Here is a 24052-nt window from a genome sequence, read left to right on the forward strand (position 1 = left end):
TGAGCAGAGCCCTGTCTCCACAATTTGTAGGGCTCACTAAATTAGCCAGCATTGGGGGCCATGGCAAATGGTTGCTTCTTTGGTTGCAAGACACCCGACGCTTAGCGGTCTTGCCTTCTTAGGAGCTGAAGTCGGCACAAAGCCAGAGATTTTTCTACTCTGAAGTGCTGTCCTGTCCTCGCTATATCCCCTTTGGCTAGTTGAGAGGTCTTGGCCCCTTAAGTGCGCCCAGCTCGGCGCACGCGAGCCACGCACTCCCCAAGCGCTTTTCAGAGGAGCCACCTCCACTCTTTAAACATACACACTAACTTTATAAAACACGCCCCAGGCCTTCCTCCTCCTCATAAACTAGTTTGGGTTATAAGCCTCCCTCTGCCCTGTACTAAAGGCTCTTAGGAGGCACAGGTCCTAATGGATTTTCTTAAAATACTTTCGTTTTAATGATAAAAGTGTTGGCCTAAGGTTGAGGAGGCTAGGTGGGACAAGCAGTTGGAATTGGTCTAATCGGGTGTTTGCCTCTTGCTCAGTTTCCCCTTCCCACCCGTGGCCATCACGTCTACTGCACGCTGCCCTGCGGAGCGAAAGGGAAGTCTGGGGCCTGGGAGAGCGCTGAAGCCCGGGGGACGCCAGCCAGCCTCTCCGGATTAGAAGAGGCGGCGGCCCCTTCACCACCGCCATCCAGGCTCAGAGCTGCCTCTGTATCCGGCTTCTTTGGGCTCAGATTAATGTGGATCTTCCACGTAAACGATTTACGGATGAAATAAAAGCCCTTTAAAGCAATACTTCCTTTCAAGTACTTAAGATGCCTCTAAATCTTCCTGGGAGTGAGTGGCTGGCGTGGGGGCGGGGTGGAGACCGGGTGTGGGGTGGATGCCGCGGCTAGGCGCATCAAGAAGGGACTGGGGGGTGAATTGCTTTGCGATCTCACCAACCTCTTCGGAAATGCCAGTCCACTGTTGAGTCGACAGCATTTCGGGGTGTCGGGGCCTGGTCTCTCCTGGCATTTGTCTCCAATGGAACCGCCTGTCTATCTTTAGGCCTGGACGCACCCTGCCGGGGGTAAGTGAGGAAAGATGGGGGGGAGCGGAGGGGGCCCCGGGGTGGAGTTAGTCGCCTGCCTATTTTCATATTCATTAGGACTGGGAGGTTGCCCGAGGAGCCCAGCTGAGTTTCAAGATATAAAAGCAACTTCGGGTGCCCCCTTTGCAGCCGGGACGTATTAAAGGGCTGGGAGTCGGGCAGCTCCCGGCGTCTCTGGGCTCGCGTCCCCGTCCCTCCTCTGGGCCTTCCCTCCTCCCGCTCCCTCCTCCTTCCCCCTCCCTCCCTCTCCCGAGCCCTCAGTACTGCCCGCGCGCCCGCGGAGCTCCCACGCAGCCTCCCAGGATTATGGAGTTTCTGAGCGAGAAGTTTGCCCTTAAGAGCCCGCCAAGTAAAAACAGTGACTTTTACATGGGCACAGGAGGCGCATTGGAACACGTTATGGAGACGCTGGACAATGAGTCCTTTTACAGCAAGGCGTCCGCAGGCAAATGCGTGCAGGCCTTCGGGCCAGTGCCCCGCGCCGAGCATCACGTGCGCTTGGAGAGGACCTCGCCCTGTCAGGACAACGGCGGTGAGTCGCCTGCGCCCGGGCCCCAGCCCCAACGATGCGGTCCCTAGCAGAAAAGTGGAGACAGACCCGGAGGAAAGAAGGAAGAAGAAATGAGTGATCCAGAAAGCTGGAGGGAGGAGGGAGGCTGCGGGACGCGGCGCGCTTTAGGACGTCCTGGGATCCCTTCAGTGGACTTGGGTGGAGGGCGCAGGGAGGATCCCCCCCCCCAACCCCAAGTAAACGGGGTAGCTGGGCGCAAGTCTGCTTTGACGATCAACCAGTTCCCACTGCTGGACCGGCTGAGCCCGGGACCCCAGCGCTGACCCAAGAGACGCTGAGGGGAGAAAGGGGGGGGGGGGGAGAGGGAGAGAGAGAGAGAGAGAGAGAGAGAGAGAGAGGGGATCGAGAGAGAGAGAGAGAGAGAGAGAGAGAGAGCAGCCGCCCTCCGTGCGCAGTGACATTCACATCCATCACCCCACAAGAGCCTCTGCACGGAAAGCTTGGCGGCGTTCCTCAGGTGGAAAAAACAAGACAAAACACAAACCGTTATTATCCCAGGCATAGCGATAGTTGCTTTTAATTGTGAGGTCGAGGTGCTGCTAGGTACTCGCCTCCGTGAATTTAAATTATCTTTATCTTGGCTTTCTCTTTCTCTCTTCCCCTCACCCCCTTTTCGTTTGACATCAACACCAGTATTTGTTGTTGTTGCTTCATACCAACACACATGCACTTTTTTTTTTTTCCCTTCTAAATGCCAAATCACTTTCAGCTCTGGGCAAAACATCCCGGATATCATCCCTAACACTCGGATTCTGCTGATCTACTTTTCTTAATCCACATAAAAGAAAAAAAAGTCATTCAAGCAACCTCTGGGATACTTTGGGAAAAGTCTTCGATTTTAAATGTCTGAGTATCTCAAAGTCAAAATGTTATCAAAACAAACCATCTATCTTTCCTATCTTGTAACCCAAGACAAACCTATTATTTCAAATCGTGACAGCTAAAGCACATTTACAATTCCAAGAGGACTTCTCCTTATCGCTGTGTATATTCCACCGCGAAGCTAGAAGGAGCGGCTAGCTTTAAAAATAACAAACAAATTAAGTGTGAAATAGTTATCAGCCTCCGCCCCTGATTTTAATGGAAGTTAAACCTAGCGGGCATAGGAACTCATTTGATAAATACTTTGTGTGCAAGATTTAAGAAAATTCCATCCTTTTCCTCCTTGATAGTGCTGCAGGTTACTTTTGACTTGTACGGTTAAAACAAAAACAGAAAGCGCATATGACAGAGATAATTGGTTAAATCATTTCGTTCATTTCTTTGGAGAGTCGGGAACAATTCATTTTTTGCAGGCAGTAAATTTTGGGTGTTCTGGCTGTGTTCTGGTCATATGAGTGTTTTTGGAATTCGCAGATGCATGCATAAAGTGATTTGATCTGACAGGGCTTTATTTAATGGTTTGGCAGTGTTGCGTGTTGACTACTGGATACACTCGGCCATATTTTACATTGTCGGGAATCCAAAATGAGAATAGAAATAAGCGCTTTGGGGTGCTCTTAACTTTTAAGGGCTTATCCTACTGTAAAAACGATCTTTAATAGGAAAAAACTGAGTACTATGGACACGGAATGGCCGCAGGGTTCATGGGGTAAACCCCGCATCTTTCTCCTGAGATGCCCTCGCCATCCCAGTGCCTTCCCCTCCCCCTCCCTAATTGCCGCGGTTCGGATCCCCGCTTAACTCTGTCCTCTAGACAAAACCCTATTGTTCATCATCAACCTGGGCTGTCTTCCTAGCACCCTTTTTCACGTGGACACCCCTGGCAATCTGAGTCACATAGACACCGAGATTCACTGCATTTAAAGTACGCATCTTAAAATACGCTATGGGGAATAATTTAAAACACAGAAGCAAATGAAAAAAAATATATATCTATTGGAAAATGCTGACTTGTTGGATTGACTTTATCACAAACTCCCACATTTCATTTCATTATGTACACTGTTGTGTGTGTGTGGGGGGGTGTGGTTTTATATGATGGATTTTTTTTTTGTTATATTGCAAGCATGTAATCCGAGGGAGAATACTAAAATTAAAACACCTCTTAACTGAATGTCAGATGCCATCTTATACAGGATTTTAATAGATGTTTTAATCTCTCTGTGTTCTTGGAGAAAACAATAAAACTTTCTGTACTAAAACTTTTCTTCAGCTAAGTAAAAATTAGAAGTATTTAAGACATGCGAGATGAGTTTTTAAGGTAAAGACGGTTACTCAAATTGTATGCTTTTCTACAGAAAACACTCTCAGAAATTAATGAGAAATTCATTTTTAATTCAGCAGATTACTTTACGAAAATTTAAATTCAGACAGATTATTCATCGAAATATTTGAAATGTAGTTGAAATCCTGCCTCATTTAAATCTTTTCCTATGTCTAAGAGATGATTTTGAATATTGGCAAACAGATATTACAGTTGAAATATCTTTTCGGAGAGAGACAAAATTAGCTTAATTTTGTCTTTTGTAGTAAGTATATTGGTTTAGTTTTCAAAAGTCATGGTAACTTCGATATTTTTAAGTCTAGAGCATCTTTTCAATTGACTAATTTGGTTCCAAATTATATGCATAAACAGTACATTATCCATATATAATAGATCTGTGGTCATTGGCAAATTATGACTCCATGTTCATACTTTAAAAAATTCTTAAGCGTGTTCCACAATAAATTTAAAATCGTTCACTGTCTATCATGAGATGATCAAATTAATACTGGTGAGATAATCATTAAAAGGACTATTTCCATATGCTTTAAGTAGACTCAGTTCTTTCATCAAAATGTATGGCATAGTTCTGAGAACTGCTGTTTTCCCCTCTGGGTGCAGTGAACTATGGGATCACCAAAGTCGAAGGACAGCCCCTACACACAGAACTGAATCGAGCCTTGGACAACTGCAATAACCTCCGGATGTCTCCCGTGAAAGGGATGCCTGAGAAGGGAGAGTTGGATGAACTGGGGGACAAATGTGACAGTAATGTATCCAGCAGCAAAAAGCGGAGACACCGAACCACCTTCACCAGTTTGCAGCTCGAAGAACTGGAGAAGGTCTTTCAAAAAACCCATTACCCGGACGTATATGTCAGAGAACAGCTTGCACTGAGAACAGAGCTCACTGAGGCCAGGGTTCAGGTAGGCACCAAATGGGGACCTGCATGGTAGAGGTGAAAAGAAGGAGAACATTGGTATAGTTTTCATAATTGCAAAACTGCATTTTCTTTTAAAGCAATGCTCCCAGCTGAAGACAAAGAACAATGTAACATGTATGATGTTCATTAACATTCCTTTTTACTTGTAAAAGCTATGGCCACTCACACAAAGCCTAGGAACAGGAGTTATTGCAGATGGAGTTAAATTATTAAAAAGAATAGATATGATAATGTACTTCTTATTTATTTATTTATTGAGGCAGGGTTTCGCTCAAGCCCAAATTAACCTGGCATTTCTCATCCTAGATGGTCTCAAACTCACAGTGATCATCCTTCCTCAGCTTCCCCTCTGCTTTGTACTGCAATTATAGGCCTGAGCCATTATGCCCAGGCTGTCTCTGATATAAAATAAGTAAGTTTTGAAGGATGAGAAATTAATCCACAGCTATTCTTTAGGAAATAAATACATTCAATTTTCTTCTTCTTTTTTTAGCTATTGAGATTCCTTTTAGATTATATACCAGGTAATTATGAGTTATTATAATATATCATAAATGTATAGTTTTATGAAGATCAAACTTATAATAAAATAATAAGATGTATGTGATATATAATGTGAAATATTTCATTAACATAATTAAAGAAACATAAATTGACTCATTCACAATTTTCTGGCCCTAGTCATTGCCAATATGTGCTATTCCATTCCAGTTTGAATATCAAGATAGCTATGTAGCTTTTTCAGAGTAAATAGTGATAATTCACTTGAAGTTATTTTTGTATACACTTCCTATAAAATGTGTTCATATTACCCAATCTGATGATTCAGTGTGTTTAATATTTTAACATTTTTCAAAAGAAAAGTTATATCGAATAAAATCTCTCCAATTCTTAACTATATTTTAACCTATTTTTATTATCTGCCAATTAATTAATAAGAAAAAGTTAATATGCAGTATTAATTCTAAATAAAGCCTTTTTCTTTGTGTGTACTTTTACTACTTTAGGAAAATTGTTGAATTTTGTAATTCTCAAAAGCCATCTGTATGGAGGGATGAATAGTGAAATATTTTGTTGCAAGTGGAATAAGTGCTGCTTCTTAAGACTATGGCAATGCAAATCCCATATACCATTAAAAACAATATCCAGTGTTTCAAGGATAATAGGCAGCAGATTTTTGCATGACTTTATGGAAGCAAATGATTATTTTATCTTAGTTCAGGAAGTATATAGCACAGTTTGTGCTATCAAAGAATTTTACAATTGTCAACTATTCACAGCAATCCTACCCATATTTCTTCACCTTGTGTTTATATATTTAAATTAGTTATACTTGTAACTATACAAAAATGCATTTGCACACAGAATGATTAACTGTGTACCATGCATGTCTCTCCCTTAAGTGCTGATTAATTTTTCTGTGAGAGCACTCTCAGAAAGCTAACCTGAACCTAATTGACTCAGGTTGTTCTCCTTCCTGTCTTTAACACGAGGGTGGAAATTTCACGCACTCTTTAAAGAGATTGTCAAACGAGGAAAATAAAATGTAAACAAAACAAAAGATAACTATAACAATAACAACAAACCTCTAGTTATTATAAATATGGTCTCCATGCTTGTCTGTGGAAACAGCAAGAAAATATGCATTTTTTGGATTATGTTAGCTCCAGAAGTAGACAATATTCTATCATGTATTAAGAAACTGTTGGACAGATAGCTTTTTAGCCTTCATTTCTGAAAACTCCTCAAAATGTTTTCTTAAATGTGTAATATGTTCTGAATCCTCAAGTAAATATTAATTATTAACCAAAGTTGTGAAGGTATGAAAATACAGAAAATTAGCATTGGGTATGAAAAAAAACTGTATACAAATGTTAAGTAAACTTTAATGACAAGCTTTTTATAACTTATATTTTTATACTTAGGTTTGCAGCTCCTTTCTTAAACATTTATATTTTGCATATGGTTATACAAAATGGACTGAAGAGGTTACTGACAGCTGTTTATTTGATGTTTACAAAAAATACCAAACTTTTCATTTAAATATAAATTTCCTTGCAATATCAGAGAACAAGGTTTGGATAAAAAAAGATGTGTGAGATACTTTTTAGTATGCATATTTCCAGTACATAATTAAAGGAATGGTGAAAGATACTTTAGTTACTGTGTACAGGCCATCCTACCATAGACATTTTTGACAGTTGGTTCTATATACTTTGTTTGCTATTTATAAGTATTTTGAACTTGATGTGATAAGTAAAGTTATATATTTTAGAACCACAGTTCAGCTTCAGGTGAGTCCACATTACCAAAGACCCTCATGAGATTTAATGTAATATATAGTCTTATTTTTCTATTTTTACATAACTGAGATATTTCTTTTGCTATGTGTTTTAGAGGTAATCTCAATCCTTTAATTTTTATAATTTTATCCATGTGTAGGTTCTTCCTGAGCAAGTGTTTGCTTTATGACATTTTTTAAAGATAATTTTGAATTAACCCAGATGATAAAGGGGGAATAAATTGGCTAGGACATTGCATGTCTTGTCTTCTAGTCTTGCAGCATTCTCTTAAAGAAAGATTATCTGTGATGATGTGTAGATACAAGGACGATCTCTTAAGCTAATTTCATTTTAGTTTCCACAAATAAGAAACACTGGCCTATAGATGAATGTACTGAAGACCCCTGCCTCTTTCTATTAAATTGTATCGCCTCACAGATGCACAATAAATAGGTTACAAGAGAAAACAAAATTAGTGAATCTTCCTCTGACATCAAGTGACTCCTTGATTACTTATTTTACTGACGTGGTGTTCTTTTATGGTTTGAAATCTTTTAATGTGAAATTTGCTTTATTTAATATTCGTAAGTTAAAATCTTACTGTTTTTTTTTTTCCCTTAAAAAAACAAACAAACTAGGTTTGGTTTCAAAATCGAAGGGCCAAGTGGAGAAAAAGAGAACGTTATGGGCAAATCCAACAAGCTAAAAGCCACTTTGCTGCCACCTATGACATATCAGTTTTACCAAGGACAGACAGCTACCCGCAGGTATGGTCAATGGTACAGTGCTGAACAGACATGGTGGGTGTGGTGTGTGTATGCTTTATGGGGTCAGTCCTGGGTGTATTACACTTAGTATAATTGTTAACAATGAAAACCTCCAGACAAATGTTTTCATGTTTATTTTCTTTCAGAGCCATTCAATGAAAACAATATTCCATGGTCTCTCTTTTTTGAGTCTTGTTATAGATGACATAAAATAAAATGTTATATTTGAATGATGTGTTTTAATTTTACTGTTCACTTTAACAGTTCAGGCACTTTTTCTTCATCAATCACAAAAGTGAAGTGCTGCCAATTATACTGTCTGTGGTCACTGCCTTAGGGTCTATGCACAATACTGCTGTCTAATGTGGCCTGTTAAACCCTAAATTCCACTTAAAAGTTTCATTCTTTTCCCAGGATGCTTTTTGTTTCTTCCAGATTTGATGGTGTTCCTTGTTTCAAGGACAAATGTATTCCTTTATGACTCAAAGACAAAATTTTAAAAGTTAATTATGCATAAAGATACTACACTATACTTTCCTTCACAATAGGAGCTCTCTTACCTCATTTCAAAGTAGTAATTCTCATTTTTTTAAAATCAAGAGTGTGTTTTTAATTATTTTTCATGATGAATAAATAGCTTTCATTTTATTAATGTATTTCATATATTTTGTTCTTAATATTGGATAATAATATTCAGAATTTTATATTGACAAATGATACCATGTATTATTAGAAGCAAGCCATGTGCTGTTTTATTCTTTAGTACTTAATGATATATAAATTGACCACTGAGAAAGCACATATGAAAAACATGGTGGATAAATGCCTTACCTTGATAGTTCCCTAACAAGATCATGATAGCCCCCAATGTAAGGGTGTTAATGTCCTTTAATAGAAATTCATACCCTGTAAATGTGAGTTCAATCATTTAATATGCTTTTCTTGTGTTCCTTTGTATTTTTTGTCTGTTTGTAAAACCTTCTTGGGAACTTCACTCTGCAACTAATTTACTAAATTTGTTAATGTAATTTTATGTATTAAAATGAGCCTTAGACAGCACTTGAATAAACGTCTCATGTCTATAAGTATAATAAGTATCTTGCTTCTCCTTTTTTTGATTTTAAAGCAGTTACCTGTTTTCTTCTATTTAAAAAAATAATGGGTATATACCTGCTTGCTTACTATCATAGAGCTGTTGAAATGAGTTCTAAACAAAATCTTATGGATGAACATGTTTCCTCTCTGTGCTGAAAAATCCTAGAGGACAGGAACTCTGTGTCTTATAGTTCTTAACAGTACCAGTCCCTTCATAGGCACCATACTAAGCAGGTGGTGTTTATTAACTTATTAAACCCAGACCACAGTCTTTGTATGTGGTGGGTGTTATTAATTATCTCCATTTCTCAAATGAGTAAATTGAGGCACAGAGAAGATGTTTTCTCACTTTCACTAGTGGTAAGGCCGAGATTTCACCAGAGTCAAATTTGAATTACTAACAATACAAGATCTTAACCAATACAACAGAATGTCTTTCTTAGTATATCTAAATGTTTGAATGATTAACAAACAGGTTAATTTCAAAGGAACTTACATATTGAGTTCCATTGTTAGAGTGTGAAGTATTCTTCAGAAGAGCAAAAAAGGTGCCCCAAAGTAGTGAAATAACAGCACAACATGTGAGACCATCTATAATTTATATTATTTGGGGCTACTGACTTCTGGCTCTAGGAAAAGTAAGATAACAAAACACGGACTGTTTTCAAGTGGAAGCTAAACCATCTTTCCAGTAAGTTTACTATACTACACTTGGCTGTGACAAATCTCATTTTCAGTACCATTTTTTTTCTGTCTTCCTTCCTTTCTTTTGAAACCCCATTTTTGTCCATTTGTACTTCTGTTTTCTTGGCCTTTTGCTTGATCTTTGACTCCACTTTGTTTTCTAGTGCTTTATAAAACATTTGGAATAGTGTCTGTCACCACTTAGAATCAATATAAGGACTTACGTAAAAGACAGGATACACACTATTTTTTTCTAAGATTATTTTTTCCATCATATGTCTGTACCTCACAGTTTTGGATATCAATTAATATAATATGGTGTCCTAGAACTAATGTAGGAAAAGGAAATAGCATATCTAATTATTCTAGGGATTATCTAGTTTTTTCACTGCAACTAAAGATTTAAAAATATTTTCTTGCATGAATCATGAGAATTTTACACTTATTCTCCTTGAAGCTTCTCCATCATTTGAATATATTACTTTATATCAAAGTACAGGAATACAGAAATATTATGGCGAATATATTTTTATAGTGAAATTCAGTAATAGTTATAAAAATGAACACTATAAGAAATCCCTAGTGCTCTTCTATATCTGTAAGTCATTTGTGTTTTGTTCCCAGAAATTCTGAAACCAAGTGTATCTAGCACTTCCCTGTAGGTAGGCAGAGAACAATTTTCATTTTACTTAAAAATATGGGACAGATATTTTTAGATCATTTGAAAAAAATAATTATGTCAAGATCATGTCTTCTAAGTTGCAGCCTAAAGGAAATGCTTTTTATGATATGGGTCAAAAATAGAAATGTATAATGGGAGAAATAGGAGCTGAAATAGAATCCAACAACTCAGTACCGGAAGATGTTGAATTTGGTTACTGTTACTAATTACAGAAAAAAAAAAAGTATTAACTACAGAAAAGTTGGAAACTAGAAAATGTTGGAGGCAAGACAGAAACAAAGAATTAACAATTTGGCAGGGTAGCAAAAACATACACAGAAATAAAAGTATAATTAAAATTCACAGAGATTTAGAAAATGTTTCCTGAAGCTTGTTCAGTGTGAATAATCATTGTACCTAGCATAAAGATGTTTATATAAAACATATAGTATCATTACTTATGAATAATAATTGAGTCTTAAATAGTTTGTTTCAACTGGTTTTCATTACAGTACAGTAATAACACGCTAGTAAAAATTGTAAAAACAACAATAAACAATGCAGTTTTTATCATAAGCTAAGCCAGTTACTGTCCTTTCTTCTTGTAGACACCAACACACTTAATTTCAGTCCACGTTTTCTGAGTACTGGCATTGTGTTCTTTTTTTTTTTTAATTTTTTTTTTTAAATTTATTTATTTGAGAGCGACAGACACAGAGAAAGACAGATAGAGGAAGAGAGAGAGAATGGGCGCGCCAGGGCTTCCGGCCTCTGCAAAGAACTCCAGACGCGTGCGCCCCCTTGTGCATCTGGCTAACGTGGGACCTGGGGAACCGAGCCTCGAACCGGGGTCCTTAGGCTTCACAGGCAAGCGCTTAACCGCTAAGCCATCTCTCCAGCCCCATTGTGTTCTTTTTATGTAAAATACTGACCTTTACTCATCACAATGAGTTACTTCTATTTTTACGCTAACATGTAAAATAATTGGAAAGGGAAAATGCTTTTATATGCAAATGTGTAGAAAAAAATAAAATATTTGAACAGAATTGTCACAGATAATTCTCGAATATTTTTGTAAGCCTGTAAGTGGTTCCCCAGCTACATGTTAAACAGCTTACAAGTAAGAAAATGAGTGGATATTTCCCATGGTCATCTACTTTAGGGAGCATATTTTGGTGTACTGATAATAGTACTAAAAAAAAAAGACAAGGGGGCTGGAGAGATGGCTTAGTGGTTAAGCGCTTGCCTGTGAAGCCTAAGGACCCCAGTTTGAGGCTTGATTGTCCAGGACCCACGTTAGCCAGATACACAAGGGGGCTCACATGTCTGGAGTTTGTTCGCAGTGGCCAGAAGACTTGGTGTGCCCATTCTCTCTCTCTCTCTCTCTCTCTCTCTCTCTCTCTCTCTCTCTCTCTCTCTCTCTCTCCCTCTTTCTCTCTCTGTCACTCTCAAATAAATAAGTAAAAATGAACAACAACCAAAAAACCTTTTATTTTGGTCCACAGTGATGATTGACATTTGAAAACACCATGACTAAGCTAAATTAAACCATTTTATGTTGCTCAAGATGTGGGATTTTTATTAATATTATCACTGCTTGGGTGTGGTCTGTTTCTTTATGGGAATTCCCTTCCCCTCACTCAAGCTGTATTTCCTCTTCAAACAAGTAAATTCCTTAAGCAGCTCATCATTGTCTTAGAGACAACAAAGTAAGTGATATGCAAAGTCTGGCTCTCATTTACAATGTGATATAGTCACTTTTGGATCATTAGAGTGTGAAATTGAGATATTGAACAGATGTGAATAAAAGCACTTATGTACTTGAATGACAAACCCAAAATTGTAAAATACATTATGAAACTAAAAATCATCAATTTCCAGAATATTAGCTGGCTTCTAGAATCACTGCTAGTGACCAGCTCCGTGGATTTAAGCAATTAACCTTCCCTCAATTTCCTTCTCTAATAGACTAGAAAGAATTTTAGACCCCATTTCAGTATGTTATTTTTTTTTTCTTAGAATATTATTTGCATTTTACCAACAAACATGTATTAGTTACTGGTGTCAGCATGGAGGATATGTGAATGAAAAAAAAAAATCTCTTGTTTTTTCAGGCAGATTATAAACCAGGCAATGTTCATACAAAATTCTACACACATTTCTTTTGATACAAACCAGAACCAACTAACCAGAGACCTAAACAATCTTAGACTTGAATTTATAAAACAGACTAACTTCTCCAATAGTAGATATCCAATTGTTTATGATTTAACAAAATCAACACAAGTACTACAATAACTTTTCGATGGATCTTTTCTGTTGAGTAATAAATATTTTCTGCAGGATTATAACCAGTTTTCATTCCTACTGGGATTGCCATTTCCAGGTTTGCTTCAGATTATATGAGAATCACTTTATAATGCTAAGTGATTCTGGGTGGGTCCCCTGATTTCCTACTCTCCAGAATTTATTTGTAAGCTGGAGGCATTGCTATTGCTAGTGCTGGAGGTGTTGGCACTGCACATGATGGTGATTCTTTTGTTACTGCCAGGATTAAACTGATTTCTGAATAGAAAAGCCCTGTGCTTGTAGTCAATGGAATTGAATCCCAAGACTTGAGGAGAGCATGGGGTTAACATCTTACTGTGAGTTCCACAGTTAGGGAGTCACAGTTTTAGTTATAACCCTGACTTTGCTACTTAATTGCTTTCAGATTTTTGGCAAATGAAATAACTTCTAGGAACATTTCTCCTCACTATAAAATGTGGATAAAAGTTCATATGATTATGAATGCTGAAAAAATTGTATTTACAAAGTCATTAGAAGATGCCTATTACATAAGGTGTTTTCCACAAATGGCAATATTCTTTTTTTTTTTGTTGTTTATTTTTACTTATTTATTTGAGAGCGAGCGAGCGAGAGAGAGAGAGAGAGAGAGAGAGAGAGAGAGAGAGGGAGAGGCAGAGAGAGAGAGAGAGAGAGAGAATGGGTGCGCCAGGGCTTCCAGCCACTGCAAAGGAACTCTAGACGCATGTGCCCCCTGTACATCTGGCTAACGTGGGTCCTGGAGAATCAAGCCTCGAACATGAGTCCTTAGGCTTCACAGACAAGAGCTTAACCTATAAGCCTTCTCTCCAGCACAAATGACAATATTCTTACATCCATGACTTGTCATTAATTTTGTCCTAGGTAGCTATCTCTGTAGAGGTAGGTTTCAATATTCTCTTACATTATAGCCTTTAAACTAATATAATCTGAGTAAATTTAGTATTTTAAGGACCTAGGGAAAGTTAAGTTAGGACAAAACAAATGTGGCTCTTTTAGGAGTTTGGATGCCTTAACAAATCACTGGAAATATTTTTTCATGAAGATGACATTTCCACACATAATTTGTAAAGAGTCATTGCTGAGTCTATGTCTACCAAATGTACAGAGTGATTCCCACAATGCCTTGGATCCTGTTCTACTGAATAGTGTGTTAGTATGTGGAACCTGAAACTACACACAGCAAGATATAAATTACAGGTAACTTTCCCTAAAATTATTAGTATCATCTTAGACATAAACCTCTGCAGAACTTATGACTTTCATTTCAAATAGAGCAATGATATAATTTCAAAGGTGAAATTCTAAGATTCCCATATAATTTTGATTGTAATGTTATTCATATTATCTTCTATCACAAGTTTCTGACATAGTGTTAAAGTTAACTTCACATACAGGCAAATAAAGAATGAAGCATGTGGAACTTATGGCCTGGGACCAATATTCTGTAGCAACTTGAGGTCATATGGAGCAATTTTTACCTTTGCAAAAAAAATCATATTTTTATAAATTATTTTTGATTTTATAAAATATATTTCAAAGAAACAAGTGAACCAATACCTTTTAAAGAAATGTTCATTGTCCAGATATTTTGGGTACACTGTACCTAGTGTATGAAACCACTTATACAATAATTGTATGATGATGTAGGAAAATACCTTGTAACTGTTACTGGAAGACAAACGTGCTACTATCACTAAGTCAACAAATCATATTGTACATTTTTCAATAATTGTAATATTTAAGATCATAGAGAAATACAGGGCACTCTATATTATGCAAACAAATATAGTTACACAGTAAATAAAGCTGCTTATTTAATTAAATAATTAAAATATATAGACTTTTATAAACATGTATAAGGGCTATTTCATTTATGTGTATATATGGTAAAATAAGTTATGTCTATCACGGTATTTTGTATGTATCCATTAGGTAAAAATGCAGCTATCCAATATTGTTTAAATATTAAGTTTTTAAAATATGTGTTTTATTTATTTGAGAGAATGAAAGAGGGAGGGAGGGAGGGAGACAGAGAGAGAAAGATATAGAGAGAAAGAGAGAGAAAAGGCATGCCAGGCCCTTCATCCATTACAAACAAACTCCAGATGCATGTACCACCTTGTGCCTCTGACTTATGTGGGTCCTGGGGACTCAAACCTGGGTCCTTTGGTGTTGGAGGCAAACATCTTAATCACTAAGCCATCTCTCCAAACCTAATTTTATTAAGTAGAAATTTTTTATGGCCACATCATGTGTTGGTAGTATCATCTCCCACCACTCTGCCTCCATTCCCTTGCAGGACCTTCTCAATGGGATTATTGGTAGTTTTAAATTTAATTAAATTATTTTACATTTTTAAAATTAAAAACTTTAAGATATAAAGAAAGCCATTCTAAGAAAATGAAAAACATCCTTCATTTAATTTATAAAATAATTACACTTAAATTTTTGAAAGATGTAATATTGTATTTAATGTGAAATAATATCTATATACAATAGATTTTTTGCTTACAGTATGCAGCCATTGTTAAAAGCATTGAACATGACTAAACTTTTCATAAGTGTTTTCTTAAGAGGAAACTTTTAGTCAATTGAATACTTTACTAAAAGAAATAAGAAACATTATATAAGGAAATATTAATACACATAGAAGGATAGAAAGGAAACATGTAGGAGAGAAAACTTGTTATTTGAGACTGTTGTATAAACCCTATGTTACCCTTCAGTGCAAATTTTACAAATTCCATATTTATTTTTAACTTATTTATTTATTTATTTATTTGATATGGGTGTCACATTTTGTTGCCCAGATGGTATGTGCCATATTGTTTGTCTAGATTTTCTTTTTTATCATAAGTTTTGTAATATTAAATAGGAAAAACTTTGCACAAATTCACAGTTGATGTTTGAAAATCATAAAAATAAAATGAAAATATAGTCATTAGTACACATTGAAGATGAGCATTTACTCAGAATTGTACAGATACATTCCAGGTTAATGCATGACTTTACAGGGGAATGGCTAAAAACATCTTGTGTAAATTAAAATGTTTTCCTACTTAATTTTATTGTAAATTTTAGATATGTAAGAAAACTATTTACAAATTTATATTTTTGCTTTTAAAATTATAATTGTGAATTTACTTGAAGAGAGTAATTTTTCTTAGTAATTATTTAATTGCCCAAGAGTTACTGGTACTTGTCTTGCTTGTTTTCAAATACATAAAAATGAATATAACAAATGTCCAGCAAATATTCCATACTTACATTGTTGCTTTTAATATTGCTTTTAATACTTAAATAGAAAATATGGTCAAACTATCCAGAACCTGCCTAATATTGTCTGATAAAAATAGCAAAGGTTGGGAGTAATTATGGTATTTCTTTCTTAAATTAATTTATTTAGAAAGTCTCATTTTAAGGGATAAATCATGAGATTTATGAAAATCACTTGAATGATCCCAGTTACTACAAAACTTAAGAATGAATTAAACACTCAAGGAAAATAAATCATGTACTTAATGTTCTCATATTTGTAGCATTTATTTGAGTAATAATTTAAACAGATTGATATGTTGTTATTTTGAAAATTTCTAGGCACTATCATTTAAGAAACAGTGTGTCTGTGTTAGCACTGACAAGGCAGATTTTCTGTTCTTTTTTTTTTTTCTTAGATTGTCAGTTTCTTGTGACTGATACATTTAGCACTCATTTTTGAAAATCAGATTAGCAGTCTACATCATTATAAATCCCTTGAAACAATTTTTAGATGAAATTTTATTTTAAAACATAAACTGACTATCTATGTTTCTATAAGAGACTTTTTCTGATGTATATTTTCCAATCATCTGCTTTATACTACTGTATATTGAAGAAATATACTTTGGGAATTAAAAATATATATATTTTCTTTCTTCTTTCTTTGAGTCTTTCTTTATGTAAGAGACAGAAATAAAAGGGAGGCAGATAGAGAGAATGAGTGCACCAGGACCTCCAGCCACTGCAAATGAATTCCAGATGCATGCACTGCCTTGTCTATCTGGCTTGTCTGGGTTCTGGGGAATCAAGCATTGGTTCTTAGGCTTCGCAGGCAAACACTTTCACTGCTAAGCCATCTCTCCAACCCAACTTTGAGCATTTTTGAGATGTAAAATTATACAAAAATTCTTATATCATTTGAGTATCTTATTAAAATTATTTCTATTAGGTAGGGATTGCTGAAGTGGCTTCATTTTTATTTTGAAGTGGTACTTGAAATGCAACTATATTTATCTTTTTGCTGCTTAGTGAATTCAAGTTGGGATTCTTTCAGTCACTGGAAGCCAATTCACTACTTAGAATTATATTCTTCTTGTCAATAAGTCATTGATGTAGTAAATCAAAACTACTAGTAGGAAGCTGATGTTAGCCAGTAGTCACAAATATCTGCAACTTACTAAGCATTTGATTCTTTTTAAAAATATTTTTTTTAGTTTTTATTTTATTTATTTATTTGCAAGCATAGAGAGACAGAGATAGAGAAAAGAGAGACAGACACAGAGAGAATGAGTGCATCAGAACCTCCAGCCTCTGCAAACAAACTCCAGATACATGTGCCCCTAGTGCATCTGGCTTACCTGGGTTCTGGAGAGTTGAACTGGGATCCTTTGGCTTCACAGGTAAATGCCTTAACCGCTAAGCCATCTTTCCAGCCAGCATCTGATTCTTATTAGGATTTTGTTATCCTAAATTTTATAATTAGGGACATACTAGTAAAGTATGTAATAGTTTCTTAGAAAATTAAAGTGCTTTAGAAAAATTTCTGTTTTCATTTTTAAGAGGTCGTATAAAATATAGTGAATTAAGTTAGATAGTAATAATGTGTTGATAAATTTATATAATAAGTATTTGAAAAATATGCAGAATAGTCAATAAATGTAAACACTTTGTCAAAGAGGAAAAAACCCAAATAATTTTTTGGATTTTAGTGTAAGGAACGTGTCACTGTAATGTCTTCACAAATACCTCTTTGTGAGTTGCTGCCCTCTATCTTTTAAAACAGCTTTTACTTAGCTCCTACAGGGAAGTGTATAAGCATGTGATATGAGGGTAATGTAAATGTGCATGTGATGCATGCATGTAGTGCTTAGTGTGGCTATAGGAGGTAGGGAAACAGACTTTTATGAAAAAGAAACAAGTAGGATTAAATCAATTTATTTTAGTAGGAAAATATTTAAATAATTGTTTTGGGGCTGCTTTTATATTAAGAAAAGGCTGTTATTAATTTGTTTTACATTTTTTTCTCTTTTTTATGGTGTTCTGCATTTCTATTAAATACAGAAGCTGTCTGTATTCTAAACGGTACTAATTTTAGAATGTAGGATATAAAATATTATGAGGCTATTTTATTTTTATTTCACACCATGTTTTTTTTACAAGTATGATAATGTTTCTTTTAAAATTTTTTCAAAAATATTAAATATCATTCTAAGGAGAAATGAAACATATTTATACACCAGGTTCATATACTAAAATGGACTTTTTGTATTATATGCAAAGAATTGTATCTGTATTATGTTCTAAGGTAAATTAGCTATATAATTTTATAATTGTTAATTTCCAAAATATTTTAAATCATCATGAATATATATCCAGAATTAAGAGCACAATCTTTCTTTTTCTCTCTTTCTTTCTCTTTGAAATGTCTATTTTTATATACTTTGTATATATTTACAGCTGTCTTCTACTTTCTTCTTTGTCTTAGAGAAAAAGGAATGTCAAATAAATTTGGTTTCAGTTTTGAAAGAATCAAACAAAACAACATTGCTCCACAATTCCAAAGGTGTGGGGCAACTAATTATTAACTTTGTATTTGATTTGAAAAGCATTTGGTGCTATATGTTCAAAGTGGAGTGTAGTAAGTCAGCTGAATGTCCATTCATGCTATGAGGCATTTGGCTAAGTTCCAGGTCAGGGCTTTAAATATATCCCTAGAACCTTATAGAAAACCAGAATAATGTTGTGAAGCACATTAAAACATGGAATGTTTTTAGGTTCTTCATTTCTTTTAAGCATACGGATACTCCTTCTCCATGATTTTTAGAAAATGCATACAAGAGAAGGTTGTGGCTGTAAAGTGCTTGAATATTGTGCAGCTTTAGAGACTCCCAAATAATTGTGAATGCTGAGTTCTGCTACTGTGGTGTCTATGAAATAGTCCTAAAGAAAGCCAACATATTTTACTAAAGAATCAATTTTTCTTCCAAAATTAATGAATGTAAGGTATTTATTATAATCAGTAAGTAGATGAGATTTTCATGGCTTTGCCTGTTGACAAGTAAGTAATATGCAACTTTAGATAATACAACTTTTATATTCTAGTATACATTTTAAGAATGAAAACCTATATAAGAATAAAATTGGCATACATTTAGAAAGAAGGTAGCCTGCTGCGTCAGAAGTAGATTTAGCCAACTATAAGAGCAAACAACTATTTTTTTTCAAGTACTGCCTTCAAGAATAACAGAAGTAGATAGACTTATTTGATAATACTTTATATATAATATTCTGTTGTGTATACCATAGATTGACAAAGGTAGATTGTTGACAACTCAAGAATAACAAGAGGAGCATAGCCAAATTATTGTATAGAAGCCATATCCTACAAGAAATGGTTAGGAGGACCTGAGAGGGTTACAAGGAGACATGGGGATCATTTTTATTTGTCTTATGAGATTTGAAACTTTCCACATATAGGAAGAAATAATGCTTATTCTTTTAAGCTCTCTAAAATATGGAGTTTTGAAAAACATTTGAGCTACATATCACAAGAAATGAACAAAATTAAAGGTGTGGTGAATGTTTGCATCTGGAAGTTGGATTGCAATAATAATTTCCAATAGTTTTATAATTGCATGTATATATTAATGTCACTGTAATTTTAATACAAATCTTCTGAGCACATACCACATACATAATAAATCAGAATTTTAAATCAATCTGTGTAGTTAAATTCTCACTTGAAAAGAAATAAAAGGTCCAGATAAATTCACATAGCAATACCTGTGGAAGTAGAAATAACTGATGTTATAATTATAGTGTGGGGGCAATTAGAGTTCCAACTGTGAAATAAATATTAGACATAGAGCATAAGCTGCCTCTAAAACTTTGATATCCATAAAATGGATCCATCTACATATTTGATTCTTAGAGATTCTCAATTGTTCAATCTATTTTGTAAAGGATTGATTATATGCTCTCTTACACCAGGATAAGACCAGAGTTGAGATAAATGATTGTGAAGCTTGGTATCAGAGCATAGAGTCTCTGTATCCTTACACATTTGTGATGATGCATAGAGAAACAGAGAATCTAAACATATAAGTCCAAGTATTCATAGCTTAGCCCAGAACAGGCACATGATAACTTATGGTCTTCATCATTTAATACTGACAATCATAAAACATTTAGATATCCAGAAGAAGTGTTTCAGAAATAAAATCAAAACTTATTGGCAAATATTGTCATATGTTCAGTGGATAAATTTTTGAATAATATTTGAATATCCAACCAAAATGTTACAATAGTAATTTCCTTTATCAATAATCTCTGACTGAAAAAAAGTTTCTATGTAAGAATGTTTTCAGCACAACTAATGAATTTAAATGCTTGATCATGTTCAGATAAGTTTACTTCAAAATAAAATTACTAACAATAAATCTTTTTCAATATAATATACTTTAGATATTTTTAATAATTTATGGATAGACTAAGAAAAATATTTCTTAATTTAAATGTACAGATTCTTTTCTTTCCTAATGGGCACCTTTTTAATTTTCATTGTATTACCTATTTCTCTTGTGTGGAATATAAGTAGGTAAATTTAATAAATTTGTGTGACATTATGTATAAATTGAGAAGTCCTTTAAAAAATAACACAAATGTATTTTTACTCTACTACTATATTTCTTTCCATATTTTTTAAAAAATAAGTAAGTACATTTGCCTTCCTTTCTGAAAGCTCTTTGTCAGATGTGTCTGTGGTTTTTATAGTGTAGTACCACATTTGATTGAATGTCAGGAAAGTCACTCAGATTAAGTTAGAAGGGGTAGTTTGACAGAGTAATGATATTAACAGCCCTCTTGCTGGTTTGTGATACATAACTCAGCAGCCAATGGCACCAATCATATTTTTGCTAATGTAAAATTCATATAAAAGAATAAGCTAACAGTAAAATAACATAGCTCATACTGATATGAAGATTAATCAAATATGCCAATAATCATACATATCTAGAAGTCCATCTAAATGTAGATATATCTGCCTACAGTGATACAAATCTCCAATGTTTATATTTAAGGTTACATAAATATATGCATAACAGATTTAACATAGCTTGATGATATATTTACTATACACATTTAAAACAGCATAGAAATAAAATGTTACCATACACTGAATTCCCACATAAAGTTTTGCAATTAGTTGTACAAGTTTCTTTATGTTTTGAAAACTGGTGAAGCAATCTTATTTTGAGCTATTCCTCTATCAGTGTGAACTATATTTATGGACACATTTTTCCAATTGAAGATAATTGTCCTAGAAGATAGGACTAAAATATGAGTTTTGTGAAACTGCATCAGAGGTTATATGCAGTGGCTTGAATTGTCATGCAGAAATACGTATGAGGAAGCTTTGTGTATATGTCAGAAATCACTGATTTGCTTTTGTTATCATAACTTTAAAAAAATTAAGAAACGTTTATGTGGTGAAATTGTATACAGGTACTATATTCTAGCTTAAATTTATTCAAAACCTGATGCAAGAAGCAAAATGCTTGGATTTACTGTGCATTCCTATATTCCCAGCACTTAGAAGCCTGAAGAAGGAGGGTCACAAGTTTGAACCAAATTTGCCTGAGATAACTATTTACAGCCATTTCTAGTCTGCATAGCAAGGCTCTGTTCAAAATATAAACAAATACACAAAGTACACTTTTATTTAATTCTATCTCCTCTGTATCCATTTCTGTACTGCTGTAACATTCTAGTTTCCTTTCCCGAGTGTCTGCATCTGTATCTCCAGTTTCCAGTAATGGATGTAATCACTAGTTTTCTTCTTTGTTGTTTGCCATAATTGAAATAGTTTGTATTTAAAATTCATATTTTACAATTTCTATGTAGTATTTATTTTCCTTGCTACTAACTTTAGAGAAATTTGTTCTTATTGGTAACATTTTATTATTTTTTCTGTAGGGATTTATTAATATGATCTGGGAGTTTTTTGAGCACAAATTGTAATGATTTTCAAACACATAAATAATATTACATGGTACTTCAGGTGTACTGATAAGCTAGCTGTTTAATGTTTGCATGTTTATTTCTGGCCCATATTTTACAACTCTAAATTTGGTTTACAAGTTACATGTCTGTTTCAAATTCATATATCACATATAAACAATAGAATAAATGTTCAAAATTTATACATATTTCTCAGATTCTCAGAGCCATTGATTCAATTTTCTAGGGCACAAAACAAAAAAGAAAATGAAGGTTGGAAAATTTCCAAAGTGCATTTGATCAAAAGTATCTTTATAGACTAAGCACTCCAAAGTCAGCATTGGTTTCTGACAGAAACTGTGGTTCTAAGAATCCAACTTCAAACTTGAAAGAAAAATGTAGTTGTGTCATTTTGTTTAGAAAGATTTTAAATCCTTTTTCAAAGCCCATGAATTACAACTAAATCTTCCTTATGCATTTAAACATCACCACTTTGAAAAGAATACTTAAGAAATTGGTATGCTTTGAGGGTATTTTATGTGGTTAAGTATGTGTGCTTTCATGACTATTATAGTATACAAACTAGGAGGAACTCTCAAATAATTATTTTTTGGTTATTGTTTTGTTTACTTAGAATGAAATTACAGAACACTCAACAGAGTCATATAATGAGTAGCTAACCAAATTTTGCAAATTTAAGAAAGTAAGATCACACAAGTGAGAAAGTGTGAATGTAATCCCTGTTGTTTTATATATTCCAGATTCAGAACAATTTGTGGGCAGGAAATGCAAGTGGTGGTTCTGTGGTTACTTCATGCATGTTACCACGTGATACTTCCTCCTGCATGACACCTTATTCTCACTCGCCTCGGACAGATTCCAGTTACACAGGGTTTTCAAACCACCAGAATCAGTTCAGCCACGTGCCCCTCAACAATTTTTTCACTGACTCTCTTCTGACTGGGGCTACTAATGGACACGCATTTGAAACAAAGCCAGAGTTTGAACGGAGGTCTTCCAGTATCGCAGTTCTTCGAATGAAAGCCAAGGAGCACACCGCCAATATTTCATGGGCCATGTAACATACAGTACTCTTTTATTTTTTTTCTTTTTCATAGCAGTAAAACGTTCTTGTTTCTCATATTTAAAGGATGCCACAATAAGCTGCTGTGTGTGGAATGGCTAAAGGTCAAGATATACAGTGAGACCAACATAAATGAATAGTTCTTATTATTTAACATTAAAGTTTAATAATAAACCTCTGAAAAGACTAAATAGGTTTACCATGCACCAGTCTCCACAAATTCTTTTATAGTAGTAAGATTTTTTTTCCCTATTGTACAAGTCAGTGAAATATGGCCATGCAACTTCTTAAAGGAATAAATGTATTAAACAAATTCCTCTGTGATAGATTGATTTATGTGAGTTCTTTTCAACAAGAAATCCCTTGTAAATGATACCTGATAAGGGAGGAAAGGCACTGGGGGAAAATGTCAGGATAGCAAATTCTGTCAGGTAAATATTAAACCAGGGTATTTCAGGGAGTAAATGCACTTGTTCTCCACCCGCCCTCATCTCTAATCTATCTATCTATCTATCTATCTATCTATCTATCTATCTATCTATCTATCTATCTATCATCTATCATCTATCTATCATATTCAAGATGCAATGGAAATATCTCCTGTTGCTGAGAATTTATCTTTAAGCCTCAAATAGATTTTTTTTATACCTTTAATGTTTTAGTGAATTTCCACTCAGTGAAAAAATGCTTTTTCAGAAATGACCAGTATTTGCATGAAATATCTGGACATAGTTTCATGAAACCATGGGCTAAAGGTGATAACTCAGATGCTCTGGTGTGATTTAAAATACATTCAACTAAACAGATTTTATAAATGCAAATTCTTAATGAAATAAATAGCATGGACACAGAGACTTAGTGATCACTAATAATAAAATAAGTCACCAAATATACTGTTGTTTAAGTTTTTAAAACATGTGGATTGAACTTCACATACAAACATCTAGTAAATTAAAGGAGACCAAATTAGAATTTATACTTATCTTGTGGGTATGTCTATACTTGCATAATTGTGTGTGTTTGGTCCTTGACATAGTATGTCTTAACCATACCTGCTATTGTGCTTTTGTGTTCAAAATTGAGATGTCCGGAG

General features: G+C 34.7%; 1 protein-coding gene across 2 annotated transcripts; it reads left to right on the top strand.

Moving 5' to 3' along the window:
• The first annotated feature begins 872 nt into the window (after positions 1 to 872).
• Alx1 (ALX homeobox 1) lies at positions 873 to 23272 on the top strand. Of its 2 annotated transcripts, XM_045153467.1 has the most exons (5): positions 873 to 1059; positions 1460 to 1612; positions 4479 to 4783; positions 7721 to 7849; positions 22637 to 23272. In XM_045153467.1, the coding sequence occupies exons 2-5, from the start codon at positions 1480 to 1482 to the stop codon at positions 22955 to 22957; spliced, it is 888 nt and encodes a 295-aa protein (XP_045009402.1). In that variant the 5' UTR covers positions 873 to 1059; positions 1460 to 1479; the 3' UTR covers positions 22958 to 23272. The 2 variants fall into 2 exon arrangements, with proteins under 2 accessions (XP_045009402.1, XP_004650211.1); XM_004650154.3 differs by lacking the exon at positions 873 to 1059 and having other exon boundaries at positions 1159 to 1612.
• Positions 23273 to 24052: the final 780 nt, after the last annotated feature.

The sequence above is a fragment of the Jaculus jaculus genome, chromosome 6 (genome assembly GCF_020740685.1).
Source record: "Jaculus jaculus isolate mJacJac1 chromosome 6, mJacJac1.mat.Y.cur, whole genome shotgun sequence".
In the NCBI taxonomy this organism is placed as follows: domain Eukaryota; kingdom Metazoa; phylum Chordata; class Mammalia; order Rodentia; family Dipodidae; genus Jaculus; species Jaculus jaculus.